Source organism: Paramisgurnus dabryanus, chromosome 11 (assembly GCF_030506205.2).
Source record: "Paramisgurnus dabryanus chromosome 11, PD_genome_1.1, whole genome shotgun sequence".
Classification (NCBI taxonomy): domain Eukaryota; kingdom Metazoa; phylum Chordata; class Actinopteri; order Cypriniformes; family Cobitidae; genus Paramisgurnus; species Paramisgurnus dabryanus.
The window spans coordinates 17,747,746-17,766,474 of NC_133347.1; the positions used below are offsets into that span (position 1 = coordinate 17,747,746).

Here is an 18,729-nt window from a genome sequence, read left to right on the forward strand (position 1 = left end):
TGCACATGCATTTAAAATCAAAGTATTATGCTTCTATTAATTAAATTAACATTTAATAAGCATCTGTTGCGGTAATGATAATCAAAATGTCGTGTAAGCATTCTGACAAGACAATATTTCAAATTAACTGTAAAAAAATGATCTTACCTGGTAGCCATCTTGAAGTAATTGGTTCATGTGCTTGGTCACTTAAAATCAAACTTTATTAAAATTCTGTATGTGTGCTTAAACTGTTCTCAAAAAGTGTTGCGGAGGATGAGAACATCAGGCATGGACACATCATTTTCCTAATTTTTCTTCATTATTATTATACATGAATATTCAGTAAATATTTTTTCTGTCATCTAAAGTAGTCTAGCAAAACATCCATTTATTTTTTTTCTAAATATTTTTGTGTTAATTCGATTAAATTACAACATAACGCATGTTCAAACACAGCCGGACACATTGCGGTAATGAGAATTTCAGCAGAAAATGAGATAAAATTGACAAATTATAAATTCTTATGTTGAAATCACACATTGTGCAAGGTAGAACACAGTATTGTGTTTATTCTGATGCTTTTTAATATTACTATATTACACATTTTATAGCTAAAATCATTAGTGCCGTGGTGTTTCAATGGTTTCGTGAGAATCACCCGGGTATGTTAGTTTAATGTACTAAAAAATGGTCTGTTTGCATCCTGTAGGAAACCCAATACAAGGAACACCCACAGCAAATCGCAATACACAACATTTGAACGCCTACTTCAAGAAAAGCTCACAAAATTTGTCAGTTTCATTGAAATGGTTTAATGCATATTATTATTAAATAACTATTAGCTTTTGTGTTTGTTCATGTTAATACAATAATGCATCATGGATTTATTTTATAATATCTGGTATCGCTTACTGAGCAGGTCTGCCAACATGGAGCCAGCCCTGGTGGGAAAAGGGTACAGGATGCAGATGGATACACTTTCCAGTACAAACTGTCTCTGAGAGAGTAAAAGAATTGTATAAAGTGTTGCAACCGTCCCCACTCTCCCCTATACAGTATCAGAGTGTCATGTTTGTGGTGAGTATCTGCTACACCTGGGGCCTGTCAGGTGAGTATCACAAGAAGCGCTGTAGGTAAAATAAAGAATCCCTCGTCTTAATTTACAGCTATGTGAGTGAATCCCACGTTCAGGAGTGACCACACACTTCCCCACAATGTCATTATAAAATACATCAATGTCCCAAACCTCAAATATGAGTTCATGACCAAACTCAATCGATCCAAAATCATAGGTGACATTCCATTCTGGGTTATTATCGTCCATTATCACATCAGTCTCCTCGTACATAAAATTGTACCAAATTTTCACGAAACCATCAGTGCGTGTGAAGAGGTCTGCCTTTAAGCCCGCAGCTCTCTGCACAGACACTGCTAAAGTACCACGGCCGGCCCGCAGAGGGCAGCAGTTATGATCCAAATTTGGTGCTTTTGAACATTCTTGTTTCTCTTCTTGAACTTCAGAAAGCATGTTTTCTTCAATGTACTCTGTTACTGCTCTTCTCAGATTAGCACTGACCTCAGGATCAGTCACCAGATGATGAAGAGGAAAAATTGCATATGATATAACATCAGGGTTGTCATGCAAGCTCATCATCCAGTTTAAGTAGGCATCAGCTGGACTTTGGTGTAAAACAAGGTCTGGAAAGTATTTCTCACCTCCCAGCACTTCGATCTTGTGTGTCATAAACCCTCGGTAGAAGCCCATACTTATATCATCTTTAAAGATTTGAGAGCATTTGTTGGAAAATGAAACGTTAGCTGGAAGGAATCCCAATGCCATCTTCAACTCAATGTTCAGACAGTTTTTGATTTCAGTTTCAGAGAAGCCCTTTAGTGTCGCGAGACAAGTCCGAAAAGCTGTGACCCGCCTCACTCGCCCTCCGAGATGGACTTGACGTATGTAATGAGTGCCATATGTATCTATAGTCCTTATGTACAGGGGTTTTGCTATGTCGTCATATTGTGTCGGAAGTCGCTGCAGATGTTTTGAGAATTCAGTGCTGAGTTCTGGGTGGTCTGTAAGTCTGTAACTGGAAATCAACAAAAAATTGTCAGCATATTCAGATATGGTTTCTTCATAGAAGGACGGTTTGCATGATGTTTTGTTGTCTGACCAAACTATTTGGTCAAAGGGAGGATAAAGTACTTGTCAAAGCGTTCTCTAGATTTGTTTTTTTTGCTTAACATTGACATTGATTTGGCTGACATTGGTCTTAGTTCTATCTGATTCATAATACCACATGAATTAAACTTGTTCTAAATTAATTATGTTAAAAAAATATAAAAAAATATTTTATTTTATTATTTTATTTTATTAAAGCTGCAACACTTAACAGACATACAGACTGTGTACACGCATTTGCTTACCTGTAATATGTGCAGCTGATCTCATGAAGAGCAAATGTTGCTTTATCCATTGAATTCTGAGACTTGGCAAATTGAGCAATATCCGACCGGCTCCCTCCTAAAATGGCCTTTCCCACATCATCCAGACTGAGGTCCATTTCCCAGTTGTTATTGACGAGTGAAGTGGAGCTCTTCATCAGGGAGTCAACAGAATGATGAAGTGCACTAGAAAGCTGTTTACTACAGCGGCTAAAAGGACGCCAGTCCAGCACGACCGTGGGCAGTTTCTGTATCTGCCCTCCCTGAAAACGGTTCTTGCAGACTGTGCAAGTGCCATTGTCTGTCAAGTGCGACTTGACATTGATTAAAAATGCACCTTTACGGCGCATTTGGACCACATCAAAACCTTCCCCTGCCAGGTTGTAGCCGGGCACAAAAGGAGCTTTCTCACATTCTGCCTGTGTGCCTGTATGACAACCTCCACAGTATGTCAAGGTATACAGAAAAATACAAAGAAACAGGTGGAAAGAAACTTTCTTCATTATGATACCTAAAGGGAAATTACAGGTTCACATGTAATATTTCATTTTTGCTACCCTTAAAATATTCATGTTTTTTTGCAGACAGAAATATAACATACGTGCATAACAAAAGCTAATGTTTCTGCAGAGCCTTATATTACATATTACATGCTTAAAGATTTAATTAATTATTGATTTAACCCTGATACTAGCTATAAAGATAATATCATACAAGTTCAGTTTTACCCACTCATTAGCTTTCACACACCAGTTTAGCCGTGTACAATCACCATAGTGACCTACTTCAGTAAAAGTCCTTTTCTCTTTCTTTGTCCTAAAATACTGCTTCCTCGTGAATTGTTATTGTTGTAGCGTGGCTTTCTCGAAAAGAAAGTCGAAAAGGGCTGTGTGCAAAATGGAGCCTTTGGCATTTGCGACAGGGAGTGTCTTCCTTTCTTCTGCACCGGACAGATTTCATCCGCTTATTGGTTTTGTTTTGATGTTTTAGTGAATACCAGCTGTGCAATGGCCCGGGGGAGGGTTTCATGAAACTTTCGCTTACATTGGGGAATGAGGATGAAGTGCAAGGTCAACATTAATCAGATGAACGCAGGACGCTTGAGCAACATTAGTTTGTGCCATATTTAGGTAAATAAAATGTAATATCATAACTACACTCTAAAAAATGCTGGGGTATTTTTAACCCAGCACTGGTTCAAAAAGCCCGCTGGGTTGTAATTTAACCCATGTTGTGTCAAATATAAAAATTTTCCCTTTTTGACCCAATGCTGGGTTGAGTATATAAAATAATAATGGGCCATTTCCTGTAAAGGGTTTAGATTAAGCCAGGACTTGGCCTTAGTCATATTAGGACGTTTAAGTTTTCACAATACCTTAAAAAACATTACTGTGTCATAATAAGTATGGGGAAAACAATTCTGAGATTTCACCATACATAAGATACAATCCAGTTGCCATACTATTCTATGCAGTTTGTTGAGATGGTTTCAGTAGTCCAAAATAACAATTGATTTTCAAACATTGATGATGCAATTTGGTTTAATAATTTATAAATAAGATATCTTATGCCATTAATTAGGCACATTAGTATTGAAATTATATGTGAATATTAAACTGTAATTAACAAAATGAATCAGCTTGAATGAATGAGCTTGTCTTCGCAGTTTCAGGTGGTTGTTCTGTAAAATACAAACCTCTGAATGTCGCCACTGGCCAATCAAAATGAAGCATTCCAGAGCGGTATGTAAAATAAATGATATCTAATAAGTAACGTGGAAGAATAATTTCTATAATAATATCTTTATTGTGTCATCTGTTTTACTTGACATTTCATTCTCATTGATACATTGAGCATTTGCATGCATATAACATTTATTGTTTTGTCCTTCAAGCCTTGTCCTTTCAGTCACAAGACTTTGTATCTTTACTTCCCTATTTGTAATAATCATCACACAGGGAGAACAATCTGCGGAAGTAGTCATTGATAACATTGCCCTTACGTACATAAAAAAACATGATTACTGTAGTAAAACTATGGTTACCACAAAATAAATAATTTTGAAAACCAAAAATCATAGTTTAAACCATGGTTAGATGAAAGGAATCCCCGGTGTAGCACAGACATTTGTTTAAAAATAATAGGTGCACAACAATGACTAACGTTTTGATGCACAGTTACATCTTCATCAGAGTCCTGGAAAAAAAAGGGCAATGAAGCCCTTAAAAAGCTTCATTAACATGTGCTTTTTGGGTTAACATTACATTAAACTGTCATGTGGTTGGTTTTGACATTGGCTGTCATGATGCCATTATAATTGTGTCTGACCACTTTTTTCCATGATACAAATTGAATTTGTCATTAAAATATCATTAAGTGTTAATACTCTGTCAAATAGTTTTATAATAGCTTCATAAATATTTTTCTTGACCTCAACTACAGTGGTACAAATTAAATGTGTCATTAAAATGTTATTAAGTGTTAATACTCTTTAAAATAGTTTTATAACAGCATCAAGAATAGTATTTTTTTTTTTTGTTACCTCAAAAGGTGTTAGAGAAATAAAATGAGTCCAAAATGGTGCAAAAACATGAATTTAATGTTAATTAATTTAAATTAATTAAATTTTTTGTTATTTTTTTCTTCTAGGTCAGAACATTTCAGAACCCTCTATATGAGGTATAGAACAAGTTCTGTTAGTTGTCAATTTTTTGTGTATTGTGCACATACATAAAGTTAAATATAATCTTGTGACATGTTGGTTTATTAACAATTAAGATTAACACTAAATGACTACATGTTACATGTCCATATTCAGGCTATATCATTGAGCTCAAGATGGGATCATCAATCTTGTTCCCATCTTGACCGAGCATTTTCAGTGGCGCTGCTTAAATTATGATGCCTAAAAGATTAATGACAAGTTTGTTGTCTTGGTAATGTCAAGTTGTCATAACAAAGACATCTCAAACGATCATCTTTGCATTAAAAATGACGTAATTTTGCGAATGACACTTAATGACAGTGGTCATAAATGTGCATAAAATCTCCTTCATGTTCATGACACGTGTCATGTGCTAACCAGTCTCACAAAATTATGTACTGTAATTTTTTTATTATTTTTTGATACTGTCACGATTTTCCGCGGTTTTTCGTGATTCTATCACAAATTTCTGTTTATGTGTCATTGTCATTGGTTACTCAACTGCTTTTTCCTATTTTCAAACCATTTTCGCTTCGGCTTAGGGTTAGTTTTGGTGCTTGCATTAGGATGTCACTTAAAGTATTGGGTTATACTATTTTTTCAGATTTTTTTATTTTTAAATTTTAAAATATTGTTGCCTGGCGTTTTGGGTTAGAGTTGGGTTTGGGTAAGGATGTCATTTTATGTAAATTTAACCCTAAACTGAAACAAAAATGGTAAGAAATTAGGACAAAACAGTTGAGTAACCAATATGTGACAATGACACATAAAGAAAAATTCGTGATACGATCACGACAAAAACACGGAAATTCGTGACAGCATCATGAAAAAGAATTGTAAAAAAAATACTTGACTATAGGTACATCATTTCGTGTGGCTGGTCATGTCATGATTATGAAGGTGTCATGTCAGTCTTATGAACACCCCTTTAAGCAAAGTGTTACCTGAATTTTTTACATATATGTAGGCATAATATTTTAAGAAATGTGTATTTTAATTACGTGGCCTAAAAGGAATGTATATATTTGATACACAACATTTATGTGATATGAAGTTAAATGGCAAGATATAAAAATGTCGTAACTTTGCTATGCAGTTGCATTTTAATTTTAAGAAGACTTTATTAATCACAAATTGAGACAGATAAGACATTTATTTAACAGTAAATACATTTAAAGCATTTTGTATACAGAAGTTAATTCTGCATTTCAGTTTTTTCCTTTCCCCCTTGAAAGCTACTTATATTAAATAGCATTATTTCAACAGTATGTTAATAAAATAGATTAACTAAAATAATTAAAAGATTTGACACCTTTACTTTAAAACTTCCTTAAAGGAGCATTTTACCCGTAGAAACATTCATCTTTATTGAAAGTGTGTCATATTTGAAGTCAAAATGATGATTTTTACATCATTGAAAGAAGGAAGTGCAACACTGAAATCTGTATTTCTCCTGTCTCACTGGCAACTGAGGAAATGATGCACGACCATTCAAAAACATGACTGGGGTTCTAACTATAAAAAGCTTAAAGCAAATGGGTGAAGTGTCCCTTTAAGAATTCTCAATTTCATTTTTTTATTTACATTGATAGGACGTTATATAATTTGTCAGTTGTAAAAGAAATGTGCAAAATTATGTTTATAGTACACTGCTAATGCCAACAAATGCCAAGCTTGCTTTGCTGCTATTTTAAAGAGATCATTGTGCCAATAGAGGTTGAGTGGGGTTTTCATTGACATTCTCATTCTGTGGCTCTCTTTGGATCTCTACAACACTCTCACTTTGACCCTCACCATGAAGCTCTTCATATCCTCTGCCTACACTGAGACCAGAAAATCTCCTTCTCCTTTTCACAACAAACACTGTCCCTACCACCACAAGAGCAATTAAAACAATCGCACCAATAGCTACACCAGCCTTTTCTCCTCCAGACATGTGAGATTTTTCAAACATTGGTGCCATTTGATGAATTTCATTGGCCTTTGCCAGTCGCCACATCTTAGTTCCTTCAACTCTCACCCAGGACCGATCGCCTTCTGTCATTACAGCTACAGTGTTTGTAGCAATCATGCTGATCAGTGGTGGTCTTGAGAACGGTGGCAGGCGAACAGGCTTTAACTGACCACCAGTGAACACACCTGACTGGACGCAAAACAACACCTGACAGCCATCACTAATAGCAGCTAAATGTTGGCTGAACTGAGGTGGACAGCGAGACTGTCCCTGTGCAAGAGCATTGCCAGACTGACAGCTAAAGAAACCACCAAAAGGTACAGAAAATCTGGTTCCCATCTCGTAATCGTTGCTCAGACAAACCATCATGCCATTAGACAAAAATCTCTGGGCAAAGAAATTCGGTGGACAACCATGAGATTTAGTAATTGGGTTTTGTAAAGATGATCCAAACAGACCTCCGAAAAGATACCCAGAGTACTGAGGAGTTTTCTGAGTTGTGGAACACCAATATGTGTCCATTTTTGCACGACGGACATAGTAAGAATCACCACACGTTTGGCCACAACAAGTAGACAGCCATAAGAAACCACATGAATGACAGTACCCGTGGCACTCATACTTATTATAACCTCTTTCTATTGTCTCCGACCGTAATAGGGTGGCAGTATACAGCTGAGGACATGAAAAATCACCAGTGGCTGGATTCTTCTGTGCTAACTCATCACAGATGACATTTCCATCTTGGCTTAACGAAGTGCATGCTTGGTAAACACCACCAAAGCTAAGATTAGTGACCGGACCCTCACAAGAAGCATCATCCACATTTGCCTGAAAGTTGAAATTTTTAGAATCTGGATTTACACACCCTGGAATTGTGTTGACCTTATAGTAGCGTTCTGCAGCCTTTTTGACTGATAAAGCAATTTTGTTTACTGTCGGCACTGGAAGGTCTGGAAATGTTGATGGATTGAGAAAATAGTGCAGTGGCACTCCAGAGCGATCAATAGCCACCAGATTATTGAGCGTACTCTCCTGCCACTTCTGTAGAGTGATGCCTGGGTAAAATAAAGCCCCTCCATGACTCTGAATTAAAGAATATGTGATGTTACCCTGATAACCGCTTGTTTCAGAGCTTCCTTGAGTATCCTTGCCACCAATATCAAATTTTACTTTGTCAAAGAAGTTAAAGCCTGCTGATGCAGAGATAGAAGATGTGTCTGACTGACTGTTAGAGACATAGGACATTTTTAGATAGTCCTCCTGCACTAAAGTGGCACCGGCATCAACACTTGTGATAACATGAGTACCATAGTCAAGAATAAGTTTCTCTGACAGGTAAGTTGCTTGACGTGTTTGGTTGTTCTCAACAGCGTCTGCAATTTCCTCTGCCTGATGAGCAAATCGAGAGTCCAGTGTGAAATCAGGATACGCTTTTACTGTATACAGATGGTTACGCACCTGAAAAAAACATATTATTGAAATACTGTAACAGAAATGTATAAAGTTGCTTAATTAATAAAAACAGAGTTTTTGAATAAGTACTGTACTTATTATTTTGCAATGCTTATTTTGTGTTTTACAAATGTTGATCAAATAATTCTTTTTTAACTTTTACTTTAGTTCATTACTTTTCACTTACTTGAACCCGAGCGGTTACTGAATTGCCTTTCACTTGATGGGTTTTCATACGCTGGTTTTCTGTAGAGAATTTTGCATTGACCACCGGAAGGTAAGAAATGTCTGCATTTATAGAGCTCGAAGTTGAGCTTTTCTGGTCCAGCCATGACGTGATGATCTCAGAGTTTGTTTCCACTCCGCTTATTTTCTGTGGAATGACGAAGACTTCATCAGGAATGAAATAAATACCATCTTCAGTGGTCTGGCACTGGGAATAGCTCAGATTCATCACTCGTCCCATGTCTATGTTACGCAGGTTATCCCAACCGCCACCTGGTAGAACCTCCAATGCTGTCAAAGTTGAGTTTTTGCGACATTCACGAAGTCCATTTCTTGGGCGGATGAGTGGATGAAGATCAGAGGGATTAATTAAGAAACAGAGCGACAGCAGACAGAAAACCTTTGACTTCATGTTTGCCAGATGAATGAATGCTTCATGCAGCATTCAACAGATCATCTATCTGCTTTAGTCATTGAAGTACATCTGGAAACTTTAAGATTTTAGTTCCTCATTAAAAGCCACTTCTCAGTTTCACATCCATCAGCAAATAATTGAAGTCATGAGACCATCAACATGTTCCGCTTTATGTTTAGCTACATTGAAAATTGACAATTACCTTAACTTGTGTATTAAAATATAATTGGCATAAACAAATTAAATAGACAATTTGTTATAATATTTTTTTTTTTCATTGTGCCTTGTTCCTTGTTGACTATATGTGGTTCCCTCAGTTTCTTCTTGCGTTTTACAATTTATTTTACTTTTTGATGATAGTACATGTAGGTGTTTTTCCCATTCTTTTCTAGAAAGAGGAACTAAGATTGTTGCTGCTTCTTGTTTTAGGTGTGCTTGATTTCTTATTTGGCCTTTTCAAATCCTCTTCGAAAAATACATCTGAACTATTTGGTATACATCATGAAACTCTTTTAGGTTGTCACTTTTTATACCACATGTTGGTGACATTTCACATTTATTTGAGTTAAAGGCTTGCCCACAACCTTATATTCAGTGTCATATTTTTGGACACAAACCTCTAGTGGAGTTTGTAACACTCGTTGATCCTTTTTGACAACAATGCTGTGGCGTGTTCTCACACTGTATAGGGCAGGGGTCTCCAATGTGGTAGCCCCCACAGAGTCTGTGAAATGTAATATTTATTTATTACATATTTTTTTCCATTAGCTTGACTTTGTTTACGTGTGTTAACAGTTTAAACAATACTAAAACATATCAGCAAGTAATTTAAAAAGAAATCAACAAGTAAAACAAAAACGTTTTTGAGTAGACTATATCAAAAAGTAGCCCTCCAGATTGTTTTATTCATTGTGGTAGCCCTTGCTCACAAAAAGGTTAGAAAAAAATTGGTCAACGCAACAACCAGTGTGTTTATCTGCAATGTTTATTTAACTTTAATAAATTGTGTTAGCTTGCCCCAACCTAAAACAAAGAAATAAACCTGGTTAAAATTGTTGCCTGCACCTGCTAGTTACCACAAAAATGTGGTAATACATTTTAAGTAAAATTCCATCTCAAAAATAGGCTATTGATGTAAAACTTTTTTTTGTAAAAAAGCTGTTTAAACAAATATCTCCTTAAGAAAAAACGATTCTGTGTATTTAGACTATTGACTCTGAACCTAGTTAAACACCTCGTGACAACTCGTTTTCCTGGCTGAGTGACGTGCAAGCCTACTGTTAATACGCACAACAAAACATCAGTTTTTATACACGTTACCACTAGGAGGTGTTACAGAGAAACTGCAATATATTTCAGAAATGCCTCCGATATTTATTGTATAAATACAAACTTATAAATGGCGTTTTTATACAGCCAATGCGGGTCAAAGTATAAATTTTGCACTGCTTTAAATAAACCAAGTGTTTAACCAAGTGTCTGAAACGATTGACCCAATATTATTTAGAAATATGTATATAATTTGTCCTTATTTGTCCAATGCTCAGCTTTTAAGGGCGCATTGCGGTCGTTTTGGTTAAAAGAGTTAAAAGGGTATTATTATAATAATCATTATCACCTTAATTTCATCATCATATGTTTTTATATAAATTAATAAAAACCTGAATTAAAACAACAAGACTACAGAAAGGTTCATTAACTTTATTGTGCTCCGGTAGAACAATTGCGTTAGAAACGTATTGTTTGATCCCCCAAGGAACACATACTGATAGAAATAGCCTGCATTCACAAATTGCATTTGATAAAAGCAAATTGCATCTGCCAAATGCGTAAATGAAAATTTTAATAACATTCAAGGGACGCAAACATCCCTCCAGAGTGCAATCGACAGTCATAATCTCCTCCTTTATTTCTTGGCATTTTTTGCTTTGGCTGATTTGGATGCTCTTCGCTTGGGTCTCCTTGGCTTTTTGGTGTTGAACGCAGCTGTCTCACTGGCTTCTCCAGGACTCTTTAAACTCTTTCTTCTGCTCTTCTTTGGCGTTTTCTTTGCTCCAGCAGGTTTCTTAGCCTTTTTTCTCCTTATTTTCTTTGCCTTTGGCTTCTTTGACTTTGTTACAGACTTGGTGCCCATTTTAAATGATCCTGATGCGCCCGTACCTTTGGTCTGTTTCAGTTTACCGTTGGCCACCAGGCGCTTAACTGCCAGATTGATGTGAGCGTTGTTTCTTGCAACATCATAACCATTGGCAGCAAGTGCTTTCTTCAAAGCAACCATAGAGACGCCAGCGCGCTCCTTGGAGGATGACAAGATCTTGAGGATCCGATCAGAGAGAGTTGGTCCTCCTGACTTTTTGGTCTTTGACCTTCGCCTTGGAGTTTTAGTTGCAGACTGAACTGATGTGATGTCTGTAGACATGACTGACGGTGTGGTGTTTACGTAATAAGACGAGCTGGGTAAGTCTTAAGTCTTGGTAAGGGCGTAAACACGTGCAATTAAAATAGTCACGATGAGAACCGTATAGACTCTACAGTTATGATTTCAGCACTTTTTCACGAGACAGGGTCATTTGTGTTTTTTGACCAAACTTCGGAGCATAATTTTGTTTTTTTAAAATCACATAAGCACTAATGTTATCGATCAAAAAATGTAGAAAGTTACACAGGTGTATTTAAACATTTCATTAGTAAACATATTATTTATTTTCTATTTAAAAAAGTTAATAATATATGTGCTGTGCACTTCTAATTTCAGGATTTTGTATAACAATATGTCCTAAAACCTTAAATTGGATATTTTCCTGCCTTTGCTCAGTGGGACACGACTATATTTAATATTATCATGAACAAAAAAATTTATTATTAAGCAAAATTTTAAACAAATAAAGACATTTTCAGTCTAGTCAAGCACATGTTATTATTTGCATTAAACAAATCCCCTGCAAGTAACATTGACACATGCCATAAATTACAAAATGTAATAAAATCCCTAATAACACACAATTTATTTTTTTATGTATTTTTTATTATTATTTAGTTTTCAGAACAATTTTAAAGCTGTCTGGTTAGTTTATTAGAGTATTCTTTACTTATTCACTGCATTAATGCAATACATAAAACTTAAAATCATCTTAAATCACCATTGTTTAACTCATTAAGAGATAACTTTTTACAGTTTTAACTACTGAAGTTCATACACTTTAACAGTGACTGTCAGTCTGACATAGTGCCATGTCAGTTAACTGATAAAGGCCCTCATATGACCCCATCTGCTTTGTTTGTTATTTTTAAGAGGTTTCCATATGTGTTTATTCATTTATATTACTACTTTTGGATCAAACATGCTTACTTTACTATTTTCATGTTTGGCTGTTGACTCTTTAGCTAAAGAATGAAGATCCTGAAAAAGTAGACTACTGTAGCACATAAACTTAATCATCCAAATTTATAGCACATAATTCAGCATAATGTTTTTATGAGACCCAATGAAAAAATACTGTAATATACTTTAATACTGTAAAATAGTGAGCTATGTAATGCACTTTAGTATTTACTTTAAACTGTAGGAAAATTCCTAGATATAGGCTATTATGGTGCTTTTGTATCTTACCATAGTAAATATTATACTATTAGTGTACTACAGTTATTTCTTCAAAATATTGTTAATCCTACAAAATCATATATGATATATACTAACAAAGACTAGTAATACTAAAAAGAAAATACTACAATTTAGCCTACTATAATAAATACTAAATTATACATTAACATTTTTACGTGGGTTCTTGTGTATTTGTGATATTTTCTAGCACTTAGGAATGTACACATTTTTTTCCGATAACGCCACAGTTTCTCAATGAAGGTCAGATGTAGCTACATACCAGGCGGCGTTAGGACCCGGTGGTGTCTGGGTTCCTCTGGCGCGAGCATGTGACTCTCTGATCTGCTGCTTCACTTGAACAACACGAGGAACGTCACACTCACAAAGCATTGGAAACATCGAAGGGGTAAACTCTCATACTCTTAACCGCAGACATGGATTGTGGAATTATAACATCAAAAACAGTCCTCTTATTTATCAGCTTAATATTTTGGGTGAGTTTGTTTTTTCAGCATATCAGACTGTAATTACAGTCATTTGTTTTTGTTGTTGCGTTTATGAAGATCACAGGAACTAGACATGAATGTAATAGAACTTGAATCAAATCACGTAACTAACCTATCCTGTTATACGTCTTTTAATGTGAATGTTGACGTCGTTGTATGATAGGTAGATGTGAGGTTTAGTAAACAATAACAGTTTGTTCTCATCTAAAGGTTTTTCCTCCCCGTTCAGAGTTCGATTTGGCAGCTAACTTAGCTCTTCTCTAAAATGTAATTTAATATGCGATGCCTCGTTTTTGTTTTGGGGTTTATGTTTATACATTTGAGAGGTACATATAAAAGGCCTTCAATGACCACTTCCACAAGGCTTAATAGCACAGTATTCATATTTTTTTTTCATATTATTAGAAATAAAGGTTTCTGATTCCAACATGTCTGTGTCATCATACAGGCCTACTGTGGTCATCACCACCTGACTTGGCTTAATGCGTACCCTTATTATTACTAGGTTCAGTGAACACAAAAGGAAGTTCTGTGAAAAAAATCACCTGTGAGGTCACGTGATGCACCTTTGGTGGTTGTGAGGGGATTTTTTTGAGAAAATGAAAGCAAATTTTCTTTGAACTTTCTCAAATGCGTCTTGAAAGTGATTGATTGCAGTTGTCATGTGACTCTTCACTCCCTTCAGGGTTTCTCTTTTGCTTTAATGCTTTTGTTCAAGCTGTGGCACAAGACCAGAGTTCCAGGAAGGATTAAGGGCAAAAAAAGTCTACTCATGGTCTCGTGACTAACTGCTGAACAGTCAGATCATGTGCTATTAGAGACTTACACATAATCATAACACCACTTATGGAATGTCATGTTATGTCATCATGTTTAAGATAATAATGCTTTTATTGTGCAACAGGACTAAGAAACCTACATGTAATCAATTAAATAAAAAATAGTCACACATTGTTTGCCTTTTTTCTAGGTTGCTGGAGCAGCCCTTGCCTATGTTGGTTCTTATGTGATTAAAAGTTACAACAACTTTGAAGACTTTGTGGCTGATAAATACACTCTCATCCCGGCTATCATTATAATCGGGGTGGCCGTGCTCATGTTTATCATCGGACTTGTCGGCTGTTGTGCAACTCTGAAGGAGTCCAAAGTTGGTTTAAGCTTTGTAAGTGTGGAGCTTTAATGAAGAAACCTTTATACCTACCTATACAGCAACATAATTTGATTTCATGTATTTTATTGTGAACAGAAAGTGGTGGTGCTTTGTCTTTTGTCTAAAAAGCCTCTTGAGTATTACTAGTTTCATTATTCTGTAGTTTTGGTTGGTTGTGCTATTTTGAAGGCTTCCTATATTCAGCATTTCCTCTGAATGTGCACACAGTTCCTTCTGATAATCTTGATCATCTTCGCTGCAGAAGTGACCGCTTTTGTGTTTGGTGTCATCTACAGAGGCAGAGTAAGTTGATATTTTATGTATTATGTTTCACCTTAAAATATTTGTCTATTTATCCGTTTATATATATTCATTACTTTTTACAGATCAAAGGTGATTTAGAGAAGTCAATGAGTGATGTCTTCCAAAAATATGATGGTCAGAACTCTGAAAGCCATGCAGTGGATTACCTGCAGTCTCAGGTGAGGGTTGCATTGCATTGGTATTTTTTACTTTGTGTCCTCGTGCCTTCCAAATATGTTAAGATGTCTTTCTATATGGAAACAAAGGCTGGTTCAACTCTCATAAAAGGCTTGTTTGACATTATGCAGCACTGTGCAGAGTGATCAGCGTGTGATGTGTCACATGCTGGTTGGTCTGCGCAACACCACATGAATCAGCTTTATTATGTAGGGAGACATCTAACATATTGGGACGGGGGCACCAGTACTTGAACTGAGGAATGTCTTTATACTTTACATTTCCAGCTGGAATGCTGTGGAGTGAATAACTACACAGACTGGACATCAGTGCCTTGGTTTGGCCAACATAACAACTCTGTACCACACTCCTGCTGTAAGACCAATGCTACACAATGTACTGGGCTTTTCAACCAACCAGAGCTTTTGAACACACAGGTATGACCATATGTCATTTGTCAGTTTTTGCTCATAACTGTGTTCGGATCAGCATAAGCGATTCATTTTGTTCTGTTTTTCCTACAGGGTTGTGAGTCTAAACTGGAGCAGACGCTACAGGGTGTGCTTAGTTATGCAATGTTGGTCATCCTTGGATTTGCTATCATTAAGGTATATCATCTCTATGTTTTCGCTTCATCTTGTGTTTTCTTGTCAATTACAATTGTCAATAACAAGTTTTCTGCTCTTTCTCAGCTAATTGGGATGATCAGCATCTGTGTCATTGCCTGTAGAAGCAAGAAGAATGACTACGAACCTCTTTATGCATGAATGTAAAATCAAGTCTCCTCATTCCCTCACTGGGACTGTGGTACACCCTTTATACTTTGCAGCTAAACACAATATCATTGGGACCATAAAGAACAAAGCTTGCATATTTTGAAGGTGTGACAATATTCTAAATATTCCACATTTAATGCATTTGGTCAAGTGCATTTTGAATGCATAAAGGAAAATGGAACGGGAAACCAGAGACGTTTCGAGGGATTTAACATTTTTAATTGCCTCTTATGTTTCTAATATCGTGTAGGTTGATAATAGCACTCGCCAAATACTGTATACTGTATCTACCAACCCCACATGTTTAAGGAACAGTTTCTACCACAGGTCTTTGCCAAATGTGTTATAAAATTCACTTTAGCTCCAAATTTCTGCGCTTCACTTTTAAGAATTTTATGTTGTTTCTTTGTGATGTAGTATGTACACCATGTTAGGTCATTTTTCTTGCATAGCATAACATATTTACTGTTAATGTTAACTTGTCATATAGTAAGTGTACTGTAATCATGTATGTTTGTTATGCCAATTAAAGATATTAAATTATGGAAATAAATGTTTTCCAATGAGGGTGTACCATGTCTTTGATATGAGTTTTTGAAGATTTAAAAATGCATGTTAGTAATTATCCTCAAGTGACTGTTGTTTATCAATACCAATTCGGTAAACCTCATTCTCAGGAAATACACATGGGAATTTAGATAATTTTTAGGCGTTCACTTTCGTTTTTATCTGTCTCTAGCTGACACATTTGTGAAGATATCGCTTATGAAAGTATGCTGTGAACTGGCATTATCAGAAATGCCCTTTTGCCTCACATGGAGATGTTTCTAAAGAGCAGTTGATGAAGATGTTAGTAAACACCTTTAGTCAAAAAACTTTGTTAACACTAGTAGTGTTAAAACGCTAGAACATACGTTTGTACGTAGGAACAGAAAGGATTCTGATAGTAATAAGAAAAGACGAAACAAGTTTTGTTATTTAAAAAAAATATTTAATAATAATATATAGAATAATATTAATGATTGTATTCCTGACACAGTCAGTATGACTACTCTAATTTCATAAACTATGTAAATATTTTTTATGACTTTATATGATTTTCAATCTTACCATTTTTGTGTATATCACTTTATGTTTGGTTTAATTGTGACTGTCTGTGAAATCTGAGATAAATTAATCTAAATATGAGATTATTGATGGAGCATCGGTTTGATTTTGCATTGATTTAAATCTTTGAAATGACCTTACTCGGTCAATATTAAATATATTAAGGTTGTATTTTCACAGAATGTTTTTTTTTACATTATGTAGGACAATTTTATGTAGAAAACAGTAAATAAATAAATAAAAAAACTTGGGATTTCACAGGCAGTCACAATTATTTTTATTCACTAGAAGGCGCTATTTCTTCTCTTCAGCAATCATTATGGTACATGAGGATCTACCACTTCACAAACATCCAGGGCTCAGGACAGACATGCCCCATTTAATGTCTTAACCCTTTTGCATTTGCATGGACATTTTTGTCCTTTTTTTTTATATTTTGGCTGTGTTAATGCAAACAGCATAAAATTTGATGAACGTTTGTATTTTTACATGGTAAAGACTATGTAGTGTTATTTTACATTTGACTACTATTACATTTTTGAATTTGAAAACTAGTGATAGACCAACCAGAAAAAAATGAACAACACTGTGCATTTTATGTGCATATTTATTCTGTTTATATGTGCCCATAAACTGATTATTTGTTCGTGTTTTGTACTGACCGTATTCCTTGTTGATTTGGGTTGTGACGTCAGTCTGAAGTTTAGTTGTGACATCAGGCTGACGTTGGGTTGTGATGTGAGGCAGAAGTTGGATTGTGATGTCAGTCCGCCGTTGGGTTGTAACGTCAGATCTATGTTAGGTTGTGACGTCAGTCCGATATTGGGTTGTGACATCAGATCAATGTTAGGGTGTGACATCAGTGGGTTGTGACATCAGTCACACGTTCGGTTATGACGTCAGATCGACTTTGGTTTTGACGCCAGTCCGACATTGGGTTGTGATGTCAGACAGACATTGGGTTGTGACGTCAGTCCGACGTTGGGTTGTGACGTCAGCTCGAAGTTGGGTTTTGACGTCACCCTAAATTTTCATTTCCAACCAAAACGGAACATATACCTGATGTTTGGGCATTGGGTTGTGATGTTAGTCCGATGTTGAGTTGTGACATCAGTCCGACGATGGGTTGTGACGTCAGATCAATGTTAGGTTGTGATATCAGTTTTGACGATATTGGGTTTTGACGCCTGTCGGACATTGGGTTGTGATATCAGACAGACGTTGGGTTGTGATGTCAGTTCGAAGTTGGGTTTTGACGTCACCCTAAATTTTCATTTCCAACCAAAACGGAACATCTACCTGATGTTTGGGCATTGGGTTGTGATGTTAGTCCGATGTTTAGTTGTGATTTCAGTCCGACGATGGGTTGTGACGTCAGATCAATATTAGGTTGTTACATCAGTCCGACATTGGGTTTTGACGCCAGTCCGACATTGGGTTGTGACGTCAGTCAGACGTTAGGTTATGACGTCAGACCGACTTGGGTTTTGACGCCAGTCCAACATTGGGTTGTGATGTCAGTCCGACATTGGGTTGTGACATCATGCGGTCTGAAGTTTAGTTGTGATCTCAGGCTGACGTATTGTTGTGACGTGAGGCAGAAGTTGGATTGTGACGTCAGTCCGCCATTGGGCTGTGACGTCAGACAGACGATGTTTTGACATCACGCCAAATTTTCATTTTCAACCAAAACGGAACATCTACCTGATGTTTGGGCATTGGATTGTGACGTCAGTCTGCCATTGTGTTGTGATTTCAGTCCGAAGATGTGACGTCAGATCAACGTTAGGTTGTGACGTCAGTCCGACGTTGGGTTGTGACATCAGTCAGACGTTAGGTTATGACGTCAGATCAACTTGGGTTTTGAGTTCAAATCAGTGTTGGGTTTTGACACCAGTCAGACGTTGGGTTTTGACGTCAGTCTGAAGT

At 36.2% G+C, this 18,729-nt stretch overlaps 4 protein-coding genes across 5 annotated transcripts; 1 reads left to right on the forward strand and 3 right to left on the reverse strand.

Annotated features, from left to right (window-relative positions):
- Positions 1–438: 438 nt before the first annotated feature.
- On the reverse strand, positions 439–3,901 carry prf1.5 (perforin 1.5). 2 transcript variants are annotated; one of them, XM_065247194.2, is made up of 3 exons: positions 3,160–3,901; positions 2,410–2,938; positions 439–2,072 (listed from the first exon to the last, which is right to left on the reverse strand). In XM_065247194.2, exons 1-3 carry the CDS (start codon positions 3,161–3,163, stop codon positions 1,049–1,051), a joined length of 1,557 nt encoding a protein of 518 aa, XP_065103266.1. In that variant the 5' UTR covers positions 3,164–3,901; the 3' UTR covers positions 439–1,048. The 2 variants fall into 2 exon arrangements, with proteins under 2 accessions (XP_065103266.1, XP_065103267.1); XM_065247195.2 differs by having other exon boundaries at positions 440–2,072; positions 3,213–3,900.
- Positions 3,902–6,265: 2,364 nt separating this feature from the next.
- Positions 6,266–9,248, reverse strand: LOC135729497 (macrophage-expressed gene 1 protein). The gene is made up of 2 exons (XM_065247196.2): positions 8,728–9,248; positions 6,266–8,546 (listed from the first exon to the last, which is right to left on the reverse strand). The coding sequence occupies exons 1-2, from the start codon at positions 9,208–9,210 to the stop codon at positions 6,831–6,833; spliced, it is 2,199 nt and encodes a 732-aa protein (XP_065103268.1). The 5' UTR covers positions 9,211–9,248; the 3' UTR covers positions 6,266–6,830.
- A 1,622-nt stretch (positions 9,249–10,870) lies between these two features.
- On the reverse strand, positions 10,871–11,636 carry LOC135730049 (histone H1.5). The gene has a single exon (XM_065247938.2). The coding sequence runs from the start codon at positions 11,597–11,599 to the stop codon at positions 11,087–11,089; it is 513 nt and encodes a 170-aa protein (XP_065104010.1). The 5' UTR covers positions 11,600–11,636; the 3' UTR covers positions 10,871–11,086.
- A 1,481-nt stretch (positions 11,637–13,117) lies between these two features.
- tspan36 (tetraspanin 36) lies at positions 13,118–16,264 on the forward strand. The gene is made up of 7 exons (XM_065247197.1): positions 13,118–13,275; positions 14,258–14,449; positions 14,666–14,740; positions 14,824–14,919; positions 15,205–15,354; positions 15,442–15,525; positions 15,610–16,264. Exons 1-7 carry the CDS (start codon positions 13,216–13,218, stop codon positions 15,682–15,684), a joined length of 732 nt encoding a protein of 243 aa, XP_065103269.1. The 5' UTR covers positions 13,118–13,215; the 3' UTR covers positions 15,685–16,264.
- The last annotated feature ends 2,465 nt before the right edge of the window (positions 16,265–18,729 follow it).